At 38.9% G+C, this 24361-nt stretch overlaps 1 protein-coding gene across 2 annotated transcripts; it reads left to right on the top strand.

The window, feature by feature from the left end:
* The first annotated feature begins 127 nt into the window (after positions 1-127).
* Positions 128-23933, top strand: thoc2 (THO complex 2). 2 transcript variants are annotated; one of them, XM_040032738.1, is made up of 39 exons: positions 128-439; positions 2946-3001; positions 3510-3601; positions 4020-4071; positions 4187-4257; positions 4410-4531; positions 4626-4759; positions 5396-5556; positions 5716-5808; positions 5991-6146; positions 7636-7808; positions 8014-8209; positions 8322-8360; positions 8491-8621; positions 10421-10522; positions 11210-11294; positions 11851-11944; positions 12070-12150; positions 12249-12345; positions 12674-12791; positions 12898-13077; positions 13218-13382; positions 13697-13972; positions 14172-14313; positions 14728-14885; positions 15284-15412; positions 15504-15635; positions 15752-15936; positions 16545-16720; positions 16923-17025; positions 17207-17592; positions 17894-17952; positions 19506-19541; positions 21696-21821; positions 21960-22026; positions 22136-22281; positions 22382-22458; positions 23135-23181; positions 23273-23933. In XM_040032738.1, exons 1-38 carry the CDS (start codon positions 375-377, stop codon positions 23160-23162), a joined length of 4689 nt encoding a protein of 1562 aa, XP_039888672.1. In that variant the 5' UTR covers positions 128-374; the 3' UTR covers positions 23163-23181; positions 23273-23933. The 2 variants fall into 2 exon arrangements, with proteins under 2 accessions (XP_039888672.1, XP_039888674.1); XM_040032740.1 differs by lacking the exon at positions 23135-23181 and having other exon boundaries at positions 22382-22494.
* The last annotated feature ends 428 nt before the right edge of the window (positions 23934-24361 follow it).

Below are 24361 nucleotides of genomic sequence, written 5' to 3' on the forward strand. Positions count from 1 at the left end.
GAACACCTGTACTGTAACTATAACTGGCTTTTACTGATGAAACATGAGTGCACCGGAGGATTATGGAAATCGCAGCTGTCCTGCAATTTGTTGTTTAGGTAGTTCTTAGAGAAAATGTTACTGGTAGATTTAAATTGGGTTGTTCAAGTGTCACGGGATTTTATTTAACTAAACAAGTTAAATAGTACAACGTGGAGAATCAAACTTATTCCAAGACTACACGACCATCACCACCACTCCGTGCGAAAACCTCGGACGCACAGCTGTCGATGTCCCACAATGCACCAGTGATCTAGCAGCGGCGGCTAACCACCACATTTGACCCTGTGTGTGCCATGATGATAAACTAGACATCCGGGCTGTGTGCATGGAAGATGGCGACACTTACCCTTCCTAGTGAATGGATCAAAAACTGGGAAAAAACAGGAAAACATGAGTTGTGAGTGCATCTGAATTTCAAGGCAGTGTTGAATTTTGCATCTTTTTACCCGTTGTTTACGAATAAAAACTATCGAGAATGACGTAGCTAGCATTCAAATATAAGGCCGGTCTTTAGGTGTGTTAGCTTGAGCCAAGCAGCTAAAATTTAAAGTGGCTTACAAGTGTCACTTACTTAAAAAAAAACAATACATGTAATTTAGTTCCTGAGTACTGAATACAGTTAATTTGTTAGACTTGTGAAAAGAAGACGTAAATGGCTTTGAACGTCACCGTGGAAGCTAATGCTGTCTGCTAGCAGTAAGGCTAGCTTTACGCTCCCATTTGATTCGCCGTCAATGTGTAAACACTATGGCTGTTAACGCTAAGCGAGCTAGCATACACATAGCATACTCTTCTGTTGCTTCGATATCGCACTATCTAGTAAACTGGAATAAATGTACTTCCAAAGTTCAAGGAATTAGCAGTTATCAACTTCGAGCAGACAACCGAGTATTAGCTGGCGAGAAAACCCCTTGGGCAGCCTGTTATAAACCTTAACACTAAATAATCGTGTGGAGGGAAAACAACGGACATTGACAAAACGCTTTAGCAGATTAGCCGTAACGTTAGCTACAGTAATTGTTTTGTTGAATTCCTTTTCGTATGCTTTAATGTTTAGTCGGGTAAGCCTGGAAGAATAAAGATGACGCTTTTTGATTCAGTTTAACAAAACGTATCATTTGACGATATATATTTTAGGAGATGAACATTTTAATCATAATGTTAACCTAGCTACAGCTAACGTCATACTTTTCTTAGCTGGCGTTAATTTCACCTAGATATTGGTATAGGATAGTCGCTGTAAGGTTTGCATAGAGACTGTGGACATAGCCAAGGTTATTCATCGATGCACATCTGTGCGCTTGGTACTGTATAAAGACATCTCGATTATCAGAGTCAACTTTATCACTAACATTACATGTTAAACTTAATAATTTAAGCAGTACTGTAAAAGCCTCTCCCAACACCTTGATGTACGGCGACTGTTATCTTAAAATTAGTTTCTTCAGAACAAAAAATACAAGAAAAACGTTGCGTGAATAATAATTTCACGCATTAATGTTGAGTACTGCCATCGCCTGTGAGCTGAGACACAATAGGCTCATCCACAGTACTAGCTACGATTATGTGCTGTAGGCCTTGCATATTTAAGAAAGGCCTGCAGTGGGATGCACCAACTCAAACTCTCGTTCCACTATCTTGTGTCAATAACTGATAGTACTTTAACTGGAAATTGTGCCAACCAGTTGCAACTACGGGGTAACTATTAAAGTATTTCCATCAAGGCAAATTACCCGTTATAGCAAAGCTGAGTACATTGCAGTGGAAGTGTGATTTGGCAGCACAGTGAGATGCCATCCTCTGTAATGACAGGCAGCAAATGAAAATGTGGTTTTCATGTTGATAAGTATCACATTGTTATTACGTAACCAATATTTTTAAGCCATATAATTCATTGATATAAAACATTGTGGACATCTGGATCTACTTTTTTTTTTTTTTAATATTATTTAGTTATGCCAGGTGAGTTGCAATTAACCAGTCCCAGAGACCAGGGTTTAGCTTAAAGTGGTGAAAATGTTGTGTCAGCCTCATTATACAAATAGCAGCTTTGCACATTTGACCTTACGGGCTCTGGCAATCCAAGGTGTCCGCTTGCTGTAACTCTGACTTTTTGTAGCATTTGCATTTCTTGTTCACAGTGTGTTTAGCACCTGACAAGCTGTTATCACTAACAGTTAAGCTGATGGACTGTGCTGCGTTTCTTACAGAGGAAAGGAGCTAGTGTGCTCCAGTGTGTGTAATTGTACCTTTTAATAAATGGGATGTGCCTGGCAGAACGTGCTCTATTAGTCTGCCTTTGTCATCACTACTTCTGATATTTTAAGACCAGTCAAGCTGTCAACTGGGTGAACCGTTAAGTCTTTCAATCCACCAGCTAAGCTATCACAGTCACAGTCAATTTAAGAGGGAGAAACATGGCACTCAGTAAATACTAACTATAAATCTGTGTGAGCGTTTGGCAACAGAGAAGGTAAGGGTTGTCCCGCCCAAAGATTCAGTCAGTAATCAATCCAGCAAACATAAGAGCCAGTGCTATTGTTATATACAAACACAGCAGTTTCAGCATAAATACTCGTGTAGTGACAATGTAGGTAATATAATATTTCTTGAGCTACTACATTGATAATTAGGATAAACCTAAAGCTTTTTGTGGTGTAATGTTAAGACTGGATTAAGGTGTAAATAAAGGTATAGTGTTATGTGGTTTAGAAATATAACTTGGAGGAAGTGAACGGGATATTGCAAGAATAATGTTATGTAGAAATTGTTGGCACTGAACAAACGGATTTAAATAAGTTTTCATGCATCCTGGTTCGTTCATTAAGCTTTATAAGGGTTTTCATCATCATGTTTATGTATCCTAGTTTAATCTAAAAAAGAATTCTCTCATTACTTCATAGTGTACAACTCTGCAAAGACCTTACAGAGAAAGCAGATCATGGAAGTGAAATTAAAGGTGAGTTGAGTGTGACCCTCGTTCCTTTAATACTCTTCTTGTATGCATCTGTCACTGTGTTTTAGCTTGCTCCTCATGTACACACGTCCACCTTGGGAATTCTCATAGTTTCCAAAATGAATGCAAAAGGTTTAAAATTATTTAAATTTAAATAATAAGTAGATTTAAAAAAATAAAATCAATGAAACACGGTACTATCCACGTGTAACAATGGCTGGAAGGTAGAAGGGAACTAAGCAGCCCATGTGGAGATTTCTGTTTGGTGTGTGTGCTGACACATGTCACAAAATTTCAGATAACACTGTAATCAAGTGATTTTATGTCCAAAAGGACAAATTTTACTATCACGTTGTGACAGTAAAGGAAATACTTTCCTTGTTTATTCAACTGCATTGAATCACACTAATCTTTGATGTTTTAGTTTATGTTATGAATTATTTCTCAGTTACTTTTTTTATTTTAGTATTACGTAAAACTTGGCTTGTGCTTTTATCTGTTACCCCTACAGACATACAGACTGCCTTATATGAGCTCTGCTGGCAAGTTGTACAGGGGAACCTCAAGTTGGATCTTGTCACCAGCGTCCTTGGGGACATGATGGTACATGTGTTTTTAGCTTGTTGTTTTTACCTCAAGGTTGTTGTAGTTGTTGGGCTTTTTTTTGTTTTGTGTGGTTTTTTTTGTTTTGTTTTGTTTTTGGGGGGGGGGTTCTTATTACCACCTCATGGTTTAACATTATTAACCCAATAGCAATACATCTCAAATTTTGTTTTTATGTATAAAGTTCTGTATGTCAGGTGTATAAACACTATCGTTTTATTTTGGCACATAATGTGTTCAGTATTTCTGTGTAATTATACATCTGTTTAAAGATATGATGGTAAATTACAGATACTAAAGAAACAAAATCTACCCACTCACAGGAGTTGTGTTGTTAGAGCTTCTTTGTACCTCGTAACAATAGATTTTGCCAAGCCTTAAACATTTTTACTTATCTTTTGTTTTGGTTTGTTTTCAGGAACTCCGAGAAGACATGCCATCAGTTTTAGCAGATGTGTTCAGTATACTAGGTAACTTTTCTGGTTCTGAGTTTGTTTGTTTGATTGTTTGTTTTAGTACTATGACGACATTATCTGATTTGATATGTTTTTATTGTTTGTTTTTAATGTTTGTTTACTTTCACAGATTTAGAGACTAGTGCACTGGAAGAAAAAAACAAACGTGACCATTACACACAGCTGGTCGGAGCATGTTTGGTAAGTATTACTTTCTTATCAGCTGATAGAACAAATTGTATGCCACTTTCTATTTAAATTTATAGAGGCCTTACTGACTGTCGTGTCTCTAATAACGTTCTAAAATGAACTAATTACTTGCCTCTTTTTTAAAAATTTGTTTCCCCCCCCAGTTTTGTGTCCCTGAAGCCATTCTGAAAGAGAGGCTGGATCCAGAAACTCTCGAGTCCCTTGGACTTATAAAACAAGCCCATCAGTTCAATCAGAAAATTGTTAAAATCAAGACTAAACTATTGTAAGTATAGAAATGTGATAAAGATGTAGGCATAGATAAGGTGCTTCATAAGTCCTTTCAAGATTTGTGTAACATTTCTTTTTTTTCTTTTCAGTTACAAACAGCAAAAGTTTAACCTGCTAAGAGAGGAGAACGAGGGCTACGCCAAACTAATCACTGAGCTAGGCCAAGACCTGTCGGGGAATATTACCAGCCATATTGTTCTGGAGAGCATCAAATCCCTCATAGGTAACAAACTGCTTTTTCATTGTCACTGCTTCACACATGGTGCTTCTGTTATCGTTTACACACTTCTTAAGGGTGTTTTTATCTCTCTCTCTGTCACTGATAGCCATGGCTGGAGACATTATGTTTTCCTGTTGTCTAATAGGATTAAATGATAAAGTAATTACATTTTAAATCCAAGTGATCTAAGGTCTGCTTCACTGTAAAATGCTTTGAAAAATCACACTTTCTTGCCATTATTCAGTGTCGTGGCTCTTTGTTTTCAGCATCAGTTTTGTTAACCAGATTTTATAAACTCAGTACTTTTTATTAATGTTCTTCAGTGTCTCTACCACATATTATGCATCAGGATAGTGATGATTTTAAATTGATACTTGAATGTGTGGTTACTTTAGTGTATGATAAATTAACAATATTGGATTTCATCAGTCTGAGATCAAAGGAATAGTATTACAAGGCAGTTCAGATACAGAGGGGTGACCTAAAAATAAAAACCTGTATCCTTGTCCCCTACTGCAAGGAGTTCCGGTGGCTCTGCTGTTCTGTGTTAACCTTGCATTATAGCAGCAGAATTTGTGGACTAGCTGTTTTAAGTTCTCCTTTTTGGCTGCTTAGTTTTCCTGATTATTTTGCCTGCAGGATGTTTCAACCTAGACCCCAACCGAGTATTGGACATAATTCTGGAGGTGTATGAGAGTCGATCTGACCAAGATGAGTTCTTCCTGTCCCTCATCAAGTCTTACATGTGTGAGCCTCTCACCCTTTGCCACATCCTGGGCTTTAAGTTCAAATTCTACCAGGTAAGAACATCATAAAAATAAAAGAAGCCAGACTGTGTCTAGCAGTATAGTAAATGACCTCAAAGTTATTACCTGTGTTTTAAAATGTCTCCTATAATTGTAATCTCTGAATCATATTTATCACTTCTGTTTTCTTTGTTGATTTATGTTCTTTTTCAGGAGCCCAATGAGGAAACCCCAAAGTCACTTTACCATATTGCTGCTGCTCTCCTTCACTATAACCTGATAGAGCTGGAAGATCTTTACGTACATGTAAGGAAGAGACCTGCAAATCCAGCTAATTACTACATTAGTTATAACATCAACTAAATCTAGGCTTATGGATCATATATGCCTAAATTTACTGTTAGTTCAAATATGTTAATTGTGACTCTTGTGGACAAAGCATTGCCTCTAGACTGAATTTTTGTTGTTTTGTTTTTGTGCTTTCCCAGCTTATGCCACTAGATGCCGCCATCATAGAGGAGCACAAACGAGACATCTCAGAGGCAAAGCAGATAGCTCGCAAGCTGGTCATGGTTGTGTTGCCCTCTGAGAAAAGTGAGGACAAAGAAAAGGACAAAGAGAAGGAAGAGGAGAAAAATGACAAGGTGATGAAGGGTTTTTTTTTCTTATTACGGTTGCATGCAGGTCTGTTCAGGATGGATGGAAGTGATGCAATACAAAAAGGAACTGTAGCAGAACTGTCTACTTGGAGCAGAATTACTATAGTTGTGTATTTTACTTAGTTTTACTTCATTTACTTTCCAGAGTGAGTTTTGAGATTTTAGTTTCGTTTTTTTTATTGTTTAAACTGTTCCTTTTTAAGTTTGGTTTTTATTATTTTGAGTGTTTTTGTTATTATGATGCAGACAGTGTCTTACAGAACACTGAAGTTCAGAACATTGCAAAAATGTTTTTATTTTAGTAGTTCTTAAAGTTCACATTATTATTATTTTAGTTTTAAGTTGAGTTGTTCTTTTTTTCAGTTAAAGCGTTTTATCATACTCAGTTTTAAGCTTCGTTGTAGTTCACTGGATTGAAATAGAGTAACTTTGCTAAGAGAATAACATAAAAAATCTAATTTTATTGTATAAATTGCTTTTTTTAATCATTAAAGGGTTCCTTAGTAGAAAAAAATTTGGAACTTTACTGTACTAACAAGGTTTGATAGCTATGGATAAAATAAAAGAGATGTCAAAATATCAGTTTCCAAACGAATGTTCTTATTTTTTGATTTCTAAAATATAAAATTCTGACTTTCTCCAAACAAAAGCATTGATTCAGTGTGTGACGGTAGGGCTGCTCAATTAATCGAATTTTAATCTCGATTACGATCTGGGCTTTCAACGATCATTAAAAATGACTGAGCCGATTATTAGCCCCTCCCTCGTGCTTTACTCTCGCGCTGCTCCGTGTGGCAAATCGAGCGCACCTCTCTGCATTTTGAACACGTGTCACAACAATTAAGAGGACCCGAGGGAAGCTCGGAAAGCTAAGCAGAAGTTATTTGGAGAGGAGAGTGACTGCTGTTGGTTGAAAAGAGAGGTAAAAAAATACTTCAGTGGTGTGGAAACATTATGGGTTCGCGGAGTCGTAGACATAGTGTGTAAACTTTGCTACAGTGTCGTAGCTGCACCACAGAGCAACACTGCAAAGTTCACTTAACATAGATGTTTACATTTTTGCATTGCAAACATTTGCACTGTTATCAGTATTTGCACACTATTTTATATTATTTTTTGACAATCTTTAAAGTCATTATTCAATACATTGTTATTGTTAAATAAATATCGTCAAATAATCAAGATCTCAATTTCAGTGAAAATAATCGTGATTATCATTTTTGCCATAATCGAGCAGCCCTATGTGACGGTGTAGGCTAGAGAACAATTGATGCCAGCAAATAAAGAGGCAAGAAGTATGGTGTGCAACTGAAGGCACTAACATCTTAGTGCAGCCTCTTTGTCAGTTTGTTTTGTGACAGCAGCTGTGCTTAGTTCTTGCGTCTGCTTTAATTACATTAGTGAATGTTACTGGACGTTGGCATATTTAACAATAGACAGACACTTAGTTGCTCTTATTTTTTTGTGCTTACAGCCACCTGATAACCAGAAGCTTGGTCTGTTGGAAGCGCTGCTCAGGATCGGAGACTGGCACCATGCCCAGAGTATTATGGACCAGATGCCTTCCTTCTATGCCACTTCTCACAAGGCCATCGCGCTGGCACTCTGCCAGCTTGTGCACCTGACTGTGGAGCCTCTTTACAGAAGGTGCTGATTTCATGTTTCATTTACTGCACACCATGTGTAGTCAGAGCCAAAAGAATGCACAAGTACATCTTATTTTACAGCTGGTTTGAATTTTTCTCAGTTTTATGTGTACAAGCCCACTAGGACATAGGACATGGAGAACTGATTTGGGAAAAAATATGAAATTAAACACAAACTTTGATATGCTCCTCTGTATTTTTTTTAGGGCTGGTGTTCCTAAAGGGGCAAGAGGATGTGTAATGCACCCACTAAGGAGCAAGCGGGCCCCTCAGCCTGCAGAGAGCTTTGAGGACCTAAGGAGGGACACATTCAGCATGCTCTGCTACCTGGGCCCTCACCTCTCCCATGACCCTATCCTCTTTGCCAAGATTGTGCGTCTTGGCAAGGCATTCATGAAAGAGGTACACCACAAACCACCCTCTATTTGTTTTCCACATCTGCAATGCAGCCTTCATCTAATTGTGACTGCTATTCTGTGTTTTTCTTGTTTTGTTTTGTTTTGTTTTGTCTCAGTACCAAAGTGATAACAGACCTGAGGTGAAAGACAAAATGGTGAGCATAAAGTCACATGGTTGTTACCTATAGAAACACTGATTTATTTATTTATCTATATTTAATGGGTTAATTTTTAGTTTATGTAACTTTGAGAAGCTTATTCATGTTAATGGTATCTTCATTGTAGGACACACTGTTGAGCTGTTTCCTGAGTATTGCAGACCAGGTGCTACTCCCGTCACTCTCTCTGATGGAGTGCAATGCTTGCATGTCTGAGGAGCTGTGGGGTCTCTTCAAACTCTTTCCCTACCAGCATAGGTAAGGACACGCACAGACTCACACTCATTTGCTGCACCATAGTATCACTCACCGCATGTGGTGCTGTGTAATTGTTGGTTCGTAAACCCTCAGGCGTCGCTCGAGGATGGTGTATACCAGCTGCCAAAGAACAACTACCACACACAGTCACACTCAGTTCTTAAAACAATGCTTGGTTATGCAAAGTGAGATCCGTGGCTCTATGTGCAATATACTTTTCTATTCCTCTAAGCAGTGCAAGAATTTTATTTTTAGAGCCTTTGATGGGACATTTTCACACAGCGCTGATAGGCACTGATGCTCCATATTCCCAGAGGATTTGTTTTACTTCTGGTTGTACATGTCACTTTGTCAGATGATAATACAAACTTGTAGATTACGTATGATAGTTGCACTTTGAAATACAGGGAAAGTTTCTGCATAGTGATCTGTCTTGACAGTGTCAAAAGAAATTATTTCCTGTATACTACAAATGGGCAGGTACTGTAGCTCATTTGCCAGTGGGGTTGTCATAGTACTAATGTGCAGATGCATTTAAAACATTTTTATTAGTGTTATTATTTCAAAAATGACACTGTTAATTATTTGTTTAATTTTGTGAAGCATGTGATACAAATTAGACATTCACGTTGCTGTCTTGACAAGAGCAAATAAGGTGCATAAGAAAATTCCTAAACTGCTCTGAACTGCAAGTTTAATGAACTTAACTCCCTTGAAAGTGTGGTCTGAGTTAGGGCTGGGCCATATCATACCTTTAACGGTAATACCGATATAATGTTGGGCAACGATAAGAAAATATCGCGATAGAATATGGGTAAAACGTGCATGCGCAGTGCCTTTGTTTTCATACGCACATGGCGGAAAAAGCATGGCGGCGACGCAGAATGAGAAGGGCGAAAGCGGATTATTGAATGAAACGGATGAACCTGAATTGGTTTGTAAAAATGCTGCAGCTTCAGTGGTGTGGAACTGGTTTAGCTTTCGTCCGTCAGATACACAACAAAGCACTATTTTTGGTAGCGCATGCTAGCGGGCCGTCGTTATTACCGTGTTGTTTGGAAAATACGGCACACTTAAAATCAATCCTTTGATTTTTCTGAAAATCGACAGTGCCCCTTATAATCCCGTGTGCCTTATGTTTGAATTCTGGTTGTGTTTACTGACCTCGAAACGATTTTATGTAAACGGCGCTCGAAAAGCTGTCAAATGTTTTAGTACGACTTTGCTAAGCTACGAAGCCGCAGCGCTTGATGGATTGTCGGAGCATTACGGCTATCGTAGGCAGGAGCCTCGCGGAGTGATATGTACTGTGCTTCAACATAATATTACTGTATTGTGTGTGTGTATAACCTCTTTCTAAGTTTTGTGGATATTATACATGGTTATGCTGAGGATATGACGGCCAATTTCCACTGGAAATGCCTTTTGGTTAAACTGTCAGCAAGGATTTGCATTTGCACTGTTAAATTTTATATAACTTTAATGCAGATAAAAAAACAGCTGCTTGTTTAAGTGAAAATACATTGATGGGTTTTTTGGGGTTTTTTGCACTAATAAAGTTGTGGAGTTGTAAAGTATTTTGTCTAGTGTCAATTATATCGTCAGTTATATCGTTATCGCAGATTTTCAAATGTATATTGTGATAAATATTTTTGGTCTTATCGCCCTGCTCTAGTCTGAGTTCTTATAGATGTGAAATTGTAGATTCTTAATATGTCATACACTGCCATTCTTACCAGTGTTTTTAAGTTTTTACCTTTGCTTTCTCATTATGTTGCTCTCTCAATTCTCTCTCTAAGGTATCGGTTATATGGGCAATGGAAGAATGAGACATATTCCAGCCATCCATTATTGGTTAAAGTCAAAGCTCAGACCGTGGATAGGGCCAAATACATCATGAAGTAAGTAAAATGTTTTTCTGTGCCTTTGGATCATCTTTTCAACATCTAATATTGTTGAATCTTCAAGTGTTGATCAATCTTTTGTCTGAAATCTGTCAATTTCATATTACCTTTCAATGATGTGTGGTACATTACTAAACTCAGGAACACATTTGGATAATAGTTGAATATTAATCACTGTTATCGTTGCATGACACTAAACGAGCAGGAGCAAATGAAAGTTTACTGTGTGTGTGTGTGTGTGTGTGTGTGTGTGTGTGTGTGTGTGTGTGTGTGTGTGTGTAAAAAATGTTGTTGTTATTATTAGTAGTAATAGTATTATTATTCAAGTTGGACATTTAATAGAAATATGCAGAGATTTGTTTGGTTTTTAGTTAACCACTTCAAGTGAAGCTTTGTTTTAAGCACAGTTAAACATGAGGATGTTGTAGCAAAAGGGGGACTTACTTTTGATGCTGGGCAAGTAATTATCCTAACACTGTCCTGCTACTGGGGAAAAAAATTGTAACAATTCTCTTATTTTAAGATGACAACCGTAAGAACATTTTCCAACTGCTTTGAAACTTATAGAAGTGACAGTTTTTGCTCACAGTGCTCTTTGTGTCATCTTGTGTTATTAAGTCTTTTCTCTCCCCTGTCCTCCCTTTCTTTTCCTTTTTTTTTTTTTTTTTGTGCTCCACTCTTTAGGCGGTTGACCAAAGAGAACGTGAAACAATCTGGAAGGCAGATTGGAAAACTGAGCCATAGTAATCCCACCATCCTCTTTGATTATGTAAGTCCCTTTTATTGCAATTATTTTATTTTACTGTGTGTGTCCACAAACTACAAAGAGCAACCAATCCTTCATTTTTATGGCCGTAAAGAAATACTTCTCTAGACATGTGGCACCTTTTTTTTTTTTTCTTTTCTATTCCATACAGTTGCCAGTAAGATTTCTCTCTGTGTCCTACAGCAGGCTTGGTTTCCGATTACATGGTTTCGAGGAATTGCTCATGTCTAGCGTCCTGCTTGCAAATTCTACGTCCATTAACCAAATTTATAGTCACTTGGAAAAAACTAAATGGCAGGAAATGTTTGCATGGAAAAAAGCAAAATGTTTTGAATGAAATTTGTTCATACACATCAGTAGGACATTTTGTTCTGCATCTGGGAGACTGATTTTAACAAATCAGTGCACCTCACAATATAAGACTGCTCAAATGAGCATCTCATCTGTTTCAGTGTGTTCAGACACAGTTTTTTTTTTTTTTATATGTGACAAATGCTATAAGGTGTGGTGCAATGTGTAATGTCATTTTTCATCCTCCTCCTTCGTTGTTTTATGGCAGATCCTGTCTCAGATCCAATGGTACGACAACCTCATCAGCCCCGTGGTCGACTCCCTGAAATACCTCACATCCCTCAACTACGATGTCTTGGCCTGTATCCTACACTTTTTTTTTTTCTCTTTTTTTTGTCCTTTTTTCAGTTTGTTAACAAGTGTGTGTGCGTTTCTGAGTTGTGAGGGAGTTGTCCGTCTGTGTTGTTCCTTTTAACTCTGTCTTCAGATTGCATAATTGAGGCTCTGGCCAATCCTGAGAAGGAAAAGATGAAGCACGATGACACTACCATCTCCTCGTGGCTTCAGAGTGAGTGGCTTCACGGTTTCATTTGCATGAAAAAGAAAAGAAATTGTTTGATATTTTAATGAATATCTAACAAACACCTGTTCTTCTGATACGCCAAGGCCTGGCAAGTCTGTGTGGAGCTGTGTTCAGAAAGTACCCGATTGAGCTGGCTGGCCTCCTTCAATATGTCACCAATCAACTAAAAGCAGGGAAAAGGTGAGTGGTTACAAACTGTTTAGCAGAGACGGCATAGAATTACTAACTTGCGAGTCCAAGGACCATTGGATTTTTTTTCTTTCATATTACTTTGCCTGATAAAATATTTTTTAATAATCATTTCAAATAATAAAAGATACATACTTGCTGTACAACTTGTAATATCACTACCGAGAAATCAGAAAAGATTTAATTAATCCCACTTTTAAAAATAACATAAAATGTCTTTAAGGAGATGAGCATGTGGTTGTTTTTGGCGGTCATTGTCTACTTTGCTTTATATGTTTCTTATTTAAACATATGAGGAACTTCACTCTTTTTACTGCAGTTTTGACCTGTTGATCTTGAAAGAAGTGGTGCAGAAAATGGCTGGCATTGAGATCACCGATGAGATGACCTCGGAACAGTTAGAAGCCATGACGGGAGGCGAGCAACTCAAAGCCGAGGTATGAGACTAATGCAGTCTCATTAGAAAGAGCTGTAAGATTTCCTGAGCCCGTTGTTTTAACCTCAGCGCAGGTGCACGGATTATGAGTCTGATTCTCTTTGCAGGGTGGATACTTCGGCCAGATCAGAAACACTAAAAAGTCGTCTCAGCGTCTGAAGGAGGTGCTTCTGGATCACGAACTAGCACTACCGCTGTGTTTACTCATGGCCCAGCAACGAAACGGCGTGGTTTTCTTGGAGGGTGGAGAGAAACATCTTAAACTTGTTGGACATCTGTATGACCAGGTACTCACCCTCTCACAGTAAAATTAAACAGTTGACTGTCCTTGCATTTGACAACTAAATTGAAACACATCTAACAACAAAAACTTAAGAGACTATGTTTCATTTGTTCCTATATATAATTAATAATTTACTTCCTGCAGTGTCATGACACATTAGTGCAGTTTGGTGGTTTTCTGGCCTCCAACCTCAGCACGGAGGACTACATCAAGCGGGTTCCCTCTATTGACATCCTTTGTAACCAGTTCCACACTCCACATGACGCTGCATTCTTCTTGTCTAGGCCAATGTATGCCCATCAGATACTGGTGAGTAGATCACTCTAATTTTTTTTCAACATACTGCCTTTGAATTGTCTCAGTCCTTATGGACTTGATTTCCCTCATTGAAACAAAGATTTCAAAAAGTGGGTTTGAAAACAGACTGAACTCGAGTCTTATGAATAAAATGGAAATATTTTAAAAAGTAACTTTGTTGTTTAAGTTTGAAGTTTTAAGACTTTATGGTATATCTGTCTCTTCACAAGTTTAGTTTAGTTTTTTGCTTGAATTGCTTAAAATGGATATTGTTTATTAACTTGAAAAAATTCAGGGTCCTTTAACTTCATGCTCTCTTCATGCAGTCTAAGTATGATGAGTTGAAGAAGGCAGAAAAAGGTAATCGGCAGCAGCAGAAGGTGCACAAGTATGTGGCGGCCTGCGAACAGGTGATGACACCGGTGCATGAAGCTGTGGTATCGCTCCATCCAGCCAGGGTCTGGGATGATCTCCGCCCTCAGTTCTACGCCACCTTCTGGTCCCTCACCATGTACGACTTGGCCGTGCCACATGCTGCCTACGAGCGTGAGGTCAATAAGCTCAAGGCGCAGATCAAGCAAATCGAGGAGAACCCTGAGATAGTGAGTAGCTTTTTGAGAGTTGTTGCTGGACAGCAGATTGCAGATTTATTACAGAAATGATGTTTTTGATTTTAATCAGTGTAATTTCCTAAGTCTAAGGACTAAGATAATATCTGTGTGAAGTACTTGTAAAATGATTGTGATCAGTAATTGGGTGTATTTATTTAACTGTTTTTTGTTTGATTTATTTCCAATGTAGCCCTTGAATAAGAAAAAGAAGGAGAAGGAACGCTGCACTGCACTGCAGGAAAAACTACAGGAGGAGGAGAAGAAGCAGCTGGAGCATGTCCAAAGAGTTCTACACCGCCTCAAACTGGAGAAAGACAACTGGTTATTGGCCAGTAAGTGATTTAATGTTTGGTGGTATTGATGTATCTTAGTCAGCTTGTGCACAGTCTTTCTAAATAAGAAAAGAAAGTAGTGCATCAATTTTCTTTTGACCCAAAGAGAAAGCTATAAATATAAATTCTGCTGCATTATTTACAAGCATTTCTTGCTAAGCAAACATCCAGCAGCTGCATGGCTGCAGTGATGCTTTCATAAGTAAATGACAGTCAGGTCACATACGTATGTAATAGTTTTTGTTTTCTTGTTGTTCATGTTATTTTTACCTTGAACTCCCTTAAGACACAGCCAGTAACTAGTAAGTCAGTTAATGTAATAATGGGGAACAAAGCTGATGTAATGGGATCATTCATGAGAGAAGATATAATGTCCATTGTTTTTCCAACACAAATCTAAATGCTTACTGACAGAATCCACAAAAAATGAGACCATAACAAAGTTCCTGCAGCTCTGCCTGTTCCCTCGCTGCATCTTCTCATCCATCGACGCGGTGTACTGTGCCCGATTCGTTGAGCTTGTCCATCAGCAGAAGACTCCCAACTTCTGCACCCTACTGTGCTACGACCGGGTAAGAGGTTGCACATGACAACAATATTTAACCTCCACTTTTAGAGCTTCTTAAAGCCAAAGTGCTTTAGAAAGAAAAATAATAAATATTCATAATGTGATTAATAAACTAGGCTCTAATTCATCCCGCTCTGCAGAAGAGAAGGAGTAGAAATAATCCATTAAAATAAAAAGTCTTTATCATTGAGTGGTTCTTCAACCATTCAAGTGAATCATGTTAGGTTGAAGTGATATACTAAGAAGGTTCAGCTGAATGATGATTAGCATAAAAGCTTGAACACTTACCATAATTTGTGTGGGCACTGCCCCTTATTTTCCAATAATATACATGCACATTATAATGTATAGATCATGCTGCCTCAGTCGTTAAGTAAAATCTGTCCACTGTTCCCTTGGCAGGTGTTCTCTGCTATCATTTATACTGTGGCCAGTTGTACGGAGAATGAGTCTCACCGCTATGGACGCTTCCTCTGCTGCATGTTGGAGACGGTGACCCGCTGGCACAGCGACCGTGCCATCTATGAGAAGGTGTCCATGTCTACATGTTCTGTGTACCTGGAAAAATTTTTGCTGCGTGTTGAGCTGGATGTGAATCTTTCTTGTTTTTGTGCGGTCGTAGGAGTGTGCCAATTATCCCGGCTTCCTCACCATCTTCAGAGCCACAGGCTTTGATGGAGGAAACAAAGCAGATCAGCTAGATTATGAAAACTTCCGCCATGTGGTTCATAAATGGCATTACATGCTGACTAAAGTGAGTTGTCTATTCACCATTACTCTTCTATTATATTCAGTCCAAATGATTTTAAGCATTGCTCTTAATGGTGTGTGTTTAACCATGATCTTACCCTTTCTTTCTCCCCCAACCAGGCATCCGTTCACTGCTTGGAAACAGGAGATTACACTCACATCAGGAACATTTTAATAGTACTTACCAAGATCCTGCCCTGCTACCCGAAGGTCCTGAACCTGGGCCAAGCACTAGAGTGCCGTGTCCACAAGATCTGCCTTGAAGAGAAGGATAAGCGACCAGACCTCTATGCCTTAGCAATGGGGTAACATTGTGTGCTGATCAGCTCTATGTGGAGCTTATAGTTAACATCTATCGTGTGAAGTGGGGTTATGAACTCTTATCAGACATGTAGGAGTGGAAGCTTGTATCTGTAGCTGAGATGATTATGTTAAAATATGGGTTGGTGCACTTGATTTTTAGCGCTAGAGTGGAGATAGTTGTTAAGTGTTGATAATTGAGCCTTTTAATAGGTGGTAAGGTGACTTTTAATTGGAAGAACCTAATGCCACTGACCCATTAAAGCTACAAAGCAAGTCCATTGTTTTAAGTATGCAGACAGGACAGAACCTGGATTTCTATAAACATTTGAGTAAAAATCCTATATGCAGTGAATGTTGTTCCGTGAACATTTTCACTGTGTATAGGAAAGAATTGTGTTGGGTATTGGATATTGATCAGCACATACAAGTGTGTGTGTGTGTGTGTGTGTGTGTGTGTGTGTGTGCAATCTATGATTAGACATATACAATGGGGCTTATTTTACCTGATATTTACCCCTTTCTAAAAGTTTAATTCTTGCACTGCGTGACACTGAGAAGTTCTTTTAGAAGTTTTGTCTCTGCTGTTGCAAACCCTTTATGCGTCTTACAGTTATTCAGGTCGCTTGAAAAGCCAGAAGGTGCACATGGTCCCTGAGAATGAGTTTCACCACAAAGAGCAGCCAGCACGCAGCGCCACACCTGCCAGTCAACAGAACGGCCCCGGCAGCACAGGCAAGCCTGCCACTAACACAAGCAAGACCGAGGAGGGGACTTCAGAGGATGGTGGTGAGTGAAGGATTTTAAAGTGTGACACCTACCACCTTTCTCTCTAATCTGACAAACACTAAATTCTTTGTTGTGTATGTCTATATTACTATTTTCCCACAATGATGCAGCATAAACACTCAGTGCTTCAGTTCCAATATGAAAGCCCGTAATTTTAATAAACCCTGTCCGACTATTTATTTATTTATTTATTTTTGGGCAGATCGGGCCAAGGATAAATCTCAGGGGACCACAAAGCCAGTGAACAAAGCCAACAGTGCAGCAGCCAAAGTGACCACCAGCAATGGCAACGGTGCTCTCAACAGGTAGGAGAATAAAACAAAGCTTTAAAAAATCCACCAGTTTCATCGGCTGCTGAAAGTGTGTGCAGTTTGTTTTGTGATACAGCAATGTATAAATAAAATATAATTGAGTGTTGGATTCAGAAGATTTCTCTGTGAAGCATTTTCAATGAAATGGTTTTGAAAAGGAAAAATGTCTCCGCAGCACCAAAGCCGTTAAAGAACGGGACGACAAAGAGAAGAGTGGGAAGGAGAAAAAAGAGAAAAAAGAAAAGACACCCGGCAGCACACCAGAGGCAAAGGCGGAGAACCGTCGGGAAAAGCAGAGAGATGAGAGGGCAGGGAAAGAGGAGCGGGTGGTGCGAGAGGGTAAGGAGAAGACCCCGAAGGCAGACAGGGAGAAAGTGAAGCCAGAGGAGAAGAGTGGAAAAGACGACAAGGTCAAAGCCGGGAACGGGGAGCCCATGGAACCGTCCAGGGAGCGTGATGCTGTCAAGGAGGCCAAGAGCAAGGAGAAAGGAGACAGGAGTGCTGTGGCCGGGTCCCTCAAGTCACCAGGTCCCAGATCTGAGTCGGCTGAATCTGAGAGGGGTAAGAAGCCGTTCCAGTGGTGTTAGACTGCTCATGAAAGTGTGCCGTAACATTTTGACTTCTCTGTCAGGCCTCTTACGAGGTCCGTACACTTCATCTCATTTATTCTTCTACTTCTGCGACAGTTTGTCCACTTGGATGCTGACATGCTTTACATTTGTAAATCACATGAATTCACTTAAGTAAAATTAAATATTTAGATTCAGCATTTTCTTACCTTTTGTAGCATGTTTGTAAGACATTAAATGGATGGCACTAATGCACAAATTAACACCAGTGTCGCTCGGCTTGTCTCTCACAGATCACAAAAGACGAAAGCTCGACAGTCACGCTTCCCCGTCCCACTCCTCGTCTGTTAAGGTTAGTATGGCTTGAGGAAGGCTGTGCCAGTTTCTTCTCTATCTGCCGGAGCGTTCCCTGCCGTTGCACATTCCAGCAGCCCAGAAGATCAACAAAGGAGAATTGTCGCACACGGAAATCCCAACCATAGCCATGGGAGTTGGAAAGCATTCCATGGACATACGCATGATATTTTGCAGAATTGGGAGAGATCTCCTCAAGGACTTAGCCAAGAAAATATTGTGTATATTGAGTATTTTCATATTGAAATATTTACCTATTTTCATATTAATGAAAGCAATCAGTGTGCCTTGGGAAGAAAGAAATTTTTTAAGCATTTCTATATTCCATGTGGAGTTTTTTGTTTTTTTGTTTTTGAGAATAATACTCACCTGAAGAAAAAAAAAAAAGGCTTGCCAAATAAAAGAGCGCTCCATAGGCAATTTTCCCCCCCCCATACCTGGAGCAGTGTTTTACTACTTGAAATGATGCCCAAGAGTTTTTTCCCCCCTCCTTTTTTCTAAGCTGTGAAGAGTTCCTGTTTTTTGTGATGTGAAATATTTTGCTAACCCCGCAACGTCCCCCGGATGCAGCACAAAGATGGATGGTGTCCAGCATCTTCCCTGCTGTAGGAGTGCCTCTGCTGCAGCTGAGTCCCTCTTCCATCTCCGCTTGTTGAAACGTCCTTCACGGAGTCTGCACGTCACGAGATGCAAGTCCAGTCAGTCCTGCCGAGCCCCCTCTCCCCCCCCTTCAGTGCTATCCCTACGACTTACCAGCCAATGGGATCTTCAGTTGTACTACCTCCTGGCAAGCAATGAGTGGAAAACCAGAGCCACCAGCATCTGAGATCAACGGAGAATGTGAATGTTGCAGTTTTCAATCTACCAAAAATACAGAAGAAAATAAGCCCACCCCTGCAAAGAGAGAGGCAGTGAGGGAGAGAGTGGGCGAAGCCTGAATCGTCTGGAGCGTTGCCCAAACCACTGGAAGCTTGTGATAGGTCTTTAATTTACCCTTCCACCAGAGAAATAGGCTCCATGTGTCTTTTCCATTCCTGAACTGTAAGTGACAGCAACAGTTACCTATGTAGGGATGCAATCAAGCACATAAGAAATTGAGTGATTTGTCTTATATATTTATATACAAACACACGCGCACGCACACACACACACGCACACACACACACACACACACACACACGCACACACACACACACATTACTTTCAGCACTTGCACTTTAGATGTATTGAAAACCAGCTGTGGTGTAGGACTTCTATTTTAGGTCAGACATGTCTGTAGTATTAAGACTAGCAGTTATTTCATATATGCTCAGGGTTTTTCTATTTTAAATATTGCAATTCCAGATGATGACTTCTCCTCTATGTTATAACCTTGTCAAAGCCTTAGTCCTTGAAGGTCAGAGGTCAAGGGAGAAGTGTGCTGTTGGTCCGGCCAGCCCCAACTCCCCACCTCCCCAACCCCTTTTTCCAACTCTCTGCTGCTGTCTGACAACCTCCTCCCAATCCCCCCCCCCCTCCCAGCTCATCTGTCATCTCCATTCATCCCTACAGGACAATAGCATCGAACCCAAGGAGTCCACATCCAAGGTTTGAATTAACTCTTCTATTCCTAGCTTTTTGTTCACAAGTCAAAAACGTCTTCAGCTTCTCACATGAAAAAGTGTTTGATGTCATGTGATTCGGTCTTTTGTTCTCGCACTTTAAAAAATAAAATAAAAATAGTCGCTCGTGTGAACTGCCAAAGCTGTAATGTGCAGTTTCATGTAGAAAATGTTTTCCTGCTAAACTACACCTGCCACTTGGAAGAAGTGTGCATGTAGCTTACACTAGACTGCATCAGCTAAAGACTGCATTTAGGTGAATTAGACATGACTTGTATTCATTTTCATGATTTTTAGCAGCAACTTTAAGGTATATATTTTTTTAAAGATGGTTCTAGTCAGTTGCTAGAATCATTAGCTTCATTGCCTAAATAATAAGTAAAGTCATTGCAGACCTTTAAAAAAAAAAAAACAAAACATGAAAAAGCCATAAATACCAAACCGTAATGCCCCTGGTTTTGAGGTTTTTCTGAAGTTTACCACATCTCTTAACTGACCTACACGACGTGCCAGATTTAGTATTCAAGCTGATAATTTTTGAAGAAACACATTTAACCATGACTATTGCTTGAGTTTGTTGAGTTTGTGCACAAGATTCAGACGGTCTGTTTTATTCCTGTGAGTTAAACATGAAAAATGCTGCTATGTTCAGGTTTTGTTGAAGTATCTGGATTGTTCACCTCTTTTTATGTCAGCAAGGGCAAATTAAATACCAGACAATAACATGAAGTCCCAGCTGGCTGTGTCCTTAAAAATTTATAACTAATATATGTAGCATTACACAGTACACTTTTATAATGAAAACCATCAGTTACTGAGTACTATGTGCTGTTATAGGGCCATATTTCTTGTTGGACAGCAATATTTTATCAAGACAAAGTAGATATAAACTCAAGTGTCCCTTCATTTCCAGCTGATTGTAACAGGTTTATATTTGTAATCATAAATATAAAGAATCTGTGAATCTTAAAACTTAATCAACGCAGATTATGTTTTATTAATTAATAGTTATTCATTATAATGGGTTCAGGATAACATTTTTTCCTACTCTGCCTCTGAGCCAGTAGATTAGACTACCCTCCAACTTCAAATGAAGGTAATTTCATTACTTTGATAGCCTAATGTATTATAACTAATTTATTAGGGGATTTCTGTTTCATATTATAAATCTATATTAGTGGAAAAATGATAACTGAACTAAATGTAGTGGGATATGCTCTGCCCTGTAGGCTCACCCCAGCATGCTCCAGGCATCACTGCTAGAAAGGCACTGCAGCTACCTTTGGGTTCTTCATATTTAAATTATTCAAACATTTTTATGAAGGACTTTTATTGACATGTTAATGAGAAAAAACTACTTAATAGTAATGGTACATTTCAGCCAGTTTGCTTCACAAGTTAATCCACCAGTGGAAACCTGGTCAGCTGCTAGCCAATCAACTTGCCTCATCCACGTCATTGTTGGCCGCAGGCCACCAGTGATGCCTGTATTATGTTTATAATGTCAGCCTTTGACTTAAGACTATAAGATGTGTTCGCATGCCTATGTATCTAGATTCATAAGCCCTTTATCAACATTTGTGCTGTAACTCCTGTATTGAAAGACGATGTAAGACTTTTTAAACTGCTCTGAAAAGTATATTTCATAGCTCTCACTGAAAGCGAATCCCTTGCATGTTGTGTCAAACATACCTTTCGGGTTATGTAAATAGAACTATCAGACTGAGTGTCAGTCATACTGCAACAAACAAATCACAAACTAACTTGACTTTAAATGAGTTGATAGATGGTTTTTCTCCTTTGGACTCTTTCGTTGTTGTTCTCATAATGACAAACAACTCCACCTTAGTCTAACTGCAGATCTCAGCCCACTCTGAGCCGCTGTGAACTCTTTGTTGAACAGTTAGTAGTCACGTGTCACATGACTGAATACCAGTCAGTATTTGGAAGTATGTCATCAATGTAGAGTGATTAGGAAAAGTACAACAGTAAATACTTTTCTACTTGTTTTACCACCATTGTGGGCATATTCCCCCCCTGCAGTGCTGTATTATGTTTAAAGTTATACTAACACTTAACATAAAGGCACTGCTGCCTGTTTGAGTTGTTTTGTTCTATTCATATGTAATTGTTCTTCCAGCACCACATGAACTTCAATTCAGTTGCCCGGTCCAAGAGCAGAGAGAGGGAGATGGAGAAGAAAGACTCAGAGAACACACAAGGCCGATCCAAAGAGAAGAAAGAAGAGCGGAAAGAGCGAAAGAGAGTCAGTGTCTAACCGCCTCATCAACTATGTGAAATTGATTTTTTTCAGATTTAGTTTTCATATTAGATGGAGAGGCAGTAGCAACAAGGACATAGTTGAAATATTAGTTATTATTAAATCATGTCATTTGTCTATCAGGACCACACTGTCAACGACCGTGAGACGAGCCAAGAAGCCAAACGCAGAAAGGATGAGAATGGGACCAGTAAGCGTTTGTTTTTTGTCTTTATTTTTTTTTAAAATCTGAAGGAGCTCTCAGCCAAACAAGGACAACATAAAATAAAAATTAATGTAAGCCAACATTTTGTTCTTAGATGCCTCCAAAAACAGCAAGAGCACAAGTCCTTCCTGTGACTCCCCGCTGTCGGCCGAGAAAGAGAAGAGCAAAAGATCCAAATCATCCAGTAAAGAGAAGGCCGACTCTGTGAAACCCGAGCGGACGTCCTCTGGCGGCAAGAAGGTCAGACTCAGTCGCTGTCGCGCACTCTCCTGAGCCGTCGACTCAAGGACTTTCTTGTCATTATGTACTTTTTTTTTTTCTGTTTCTTTTTGTGCTGCAGGAGTCCAGACATGACAAAGAGAAGCCTGAAAAGAAAGAGAAGAGGGACAGCAGTGGAGGAAAGGAAGAGAAAAAGCAATATCCTTAAATATAAAGCGACATTTCAGTGTGAAGGTGATTTTAATGAACTCTTCGTAAATTGCCGTCTTTATTTCAGACTGTAAATCCCGACCAGTGTAGATGGAGTTAACTGATTTAGCCAAATACAGTTTTTATCAAGTTAAGTAGCGTTTCAAAGATACTTAGAGCTGTTCGCGGCACTGAATTTGTTTTCTATTATGGGATAATTACATTCATTTTAGTATATTATGTGTCAGTACAAACACTCAGATCCAATAAGGATTGCAGCAGATGCCACATTTACGCTTACAACCAAGCCCCGCTGGCTTGTTTTTAACTGGCGCTCTTAACCTCTGCATTGAACTGTTTGATTCATCTTATTTGAACATTTAGTGGTCGGCTTATTTCCCCTCTGGCCCAGTGCGCCAGTCTAAACTGATCATGTGACTTTAACCTCATATTTCTAGATGGACATTTCAAAGAGCCAGTGTGCCAGTCCCTTTGCCTCATATCAGGCAGGCTTACACACACTTGCAGTTAGTTGTGGGTTTCTTTTGTCGGTGTATTATTTAGAGGACTTTCTCAGCACTGCCACGCACTCATTTAACAACCTTTAAAGACTTTTCTCGTCACTACATTTTTATGAGCAGCTGTTTTATCTTTGAGCATTTCACCGTTTCCTTAACAGTCGTACTCATAAATCCTCTGACAAGCACAGATAATGTGCACTAATTAGTGAAGGTAAGACACATACAGTTTCTTTGTAAGTGGCTTTAACCGTTGCTCCGTGTCTCATGGTTTGTTCTCTTCCTCTTCGATCCACGTGCTGCAGCGGAACTGGAGAAGCTGTGCTTTTATCTGCGAGACATCTGCAACTCCATCTGTTGTTAACCCATATTCTTCTTCTTTTTTTTTTTTTCTTTTTTTTTGGCCTGATTGGCTTTTTTAGTTTTTTTTTCTTTTTGTAAAAATTCCACCTCAAGTCTTGTTAGTTCTACTCATCTAAACTTACAGATCACCTCATTATTTTTCCATTTCAAACAACGGTAAACCAGCGGAAACTTTTTTTTTTTTCTTGGTGAATTTGTATCCGTTTTTTGTTTTGTTGTTTGTTTTTTGTTTATTATTATTATTATTATTATTATTTGATATGGGCGCAACATGCTGCCGTAATCACAGTGTTATTATCCTAATTAGAAATGTGGTTACTGTATGAAATGATCTCTTGGTTGCATCTGGTCATAGATTCAATAATCTTATGCTTGAAAATGTCTACTTTTTTGTACAGTGTTGGGCTTTTGCTTTTTGCTTGTTTTATTGGAGTTAACATGCTTTCCATGCTCACTTACCTCATATCCTTTTGAGATACGTAGATACTTTTATTTATTTATCTCCACCTTTTAACCCGAGTAAGACGGTAGATGTGAGTAAAATGATACAAAGAACCAGTTTGTATATTGTGTACAATAATAAAGAGGGTAACATGAAATTCACATCATGTTATTTCTGTACTTCTTGTTTTTTTTTGTTTTTTTTTAAATGTCCCATACAGCTCTTTTGTGTTTTTGGTTTTTTTCCCCCCTCGTGTTAAACAGGTTTTTACATAATTTATAAAAATGTCAGTTTGACGTTGATTCAAATGTAGAATTGTAAAGGAAAAAAATCACACACACAAAATCTGATACTCTGTACTCCAAATACGGCTGTTTCAAAATGACTTTTGGAGATTTTATCTGCTGTACTCAATGAGTGTAAGCTTTTTCTCTTTTTTTTTTTTTCTTTTTCTTTTTTTTAAACGACAACAAAAACAATAAATAATAGTTTTCCTAGTGTGTCAGTTTGATATTGTGTCTATCTTCCCTTCTTTTCTTTGCCATGAATGTAAGGACATGCATAAGGAGGAGGATTATCTGCAGGCCAG

This window comes from Simochromis diagramma, unplaced genomic scaffold, assembly GCF_900408965.1.
Source record: "Simochromis diagramma unplaced genomic scaffold, fSimDia1.1 OVJJ01000216.1, whole genome shotgun sequence".
NCBI lineage: Eukaryota > Metazoa > Chordata > Actinopteri > Cichliformes > Cichlidae > Simochromis > Simochromis diagramma.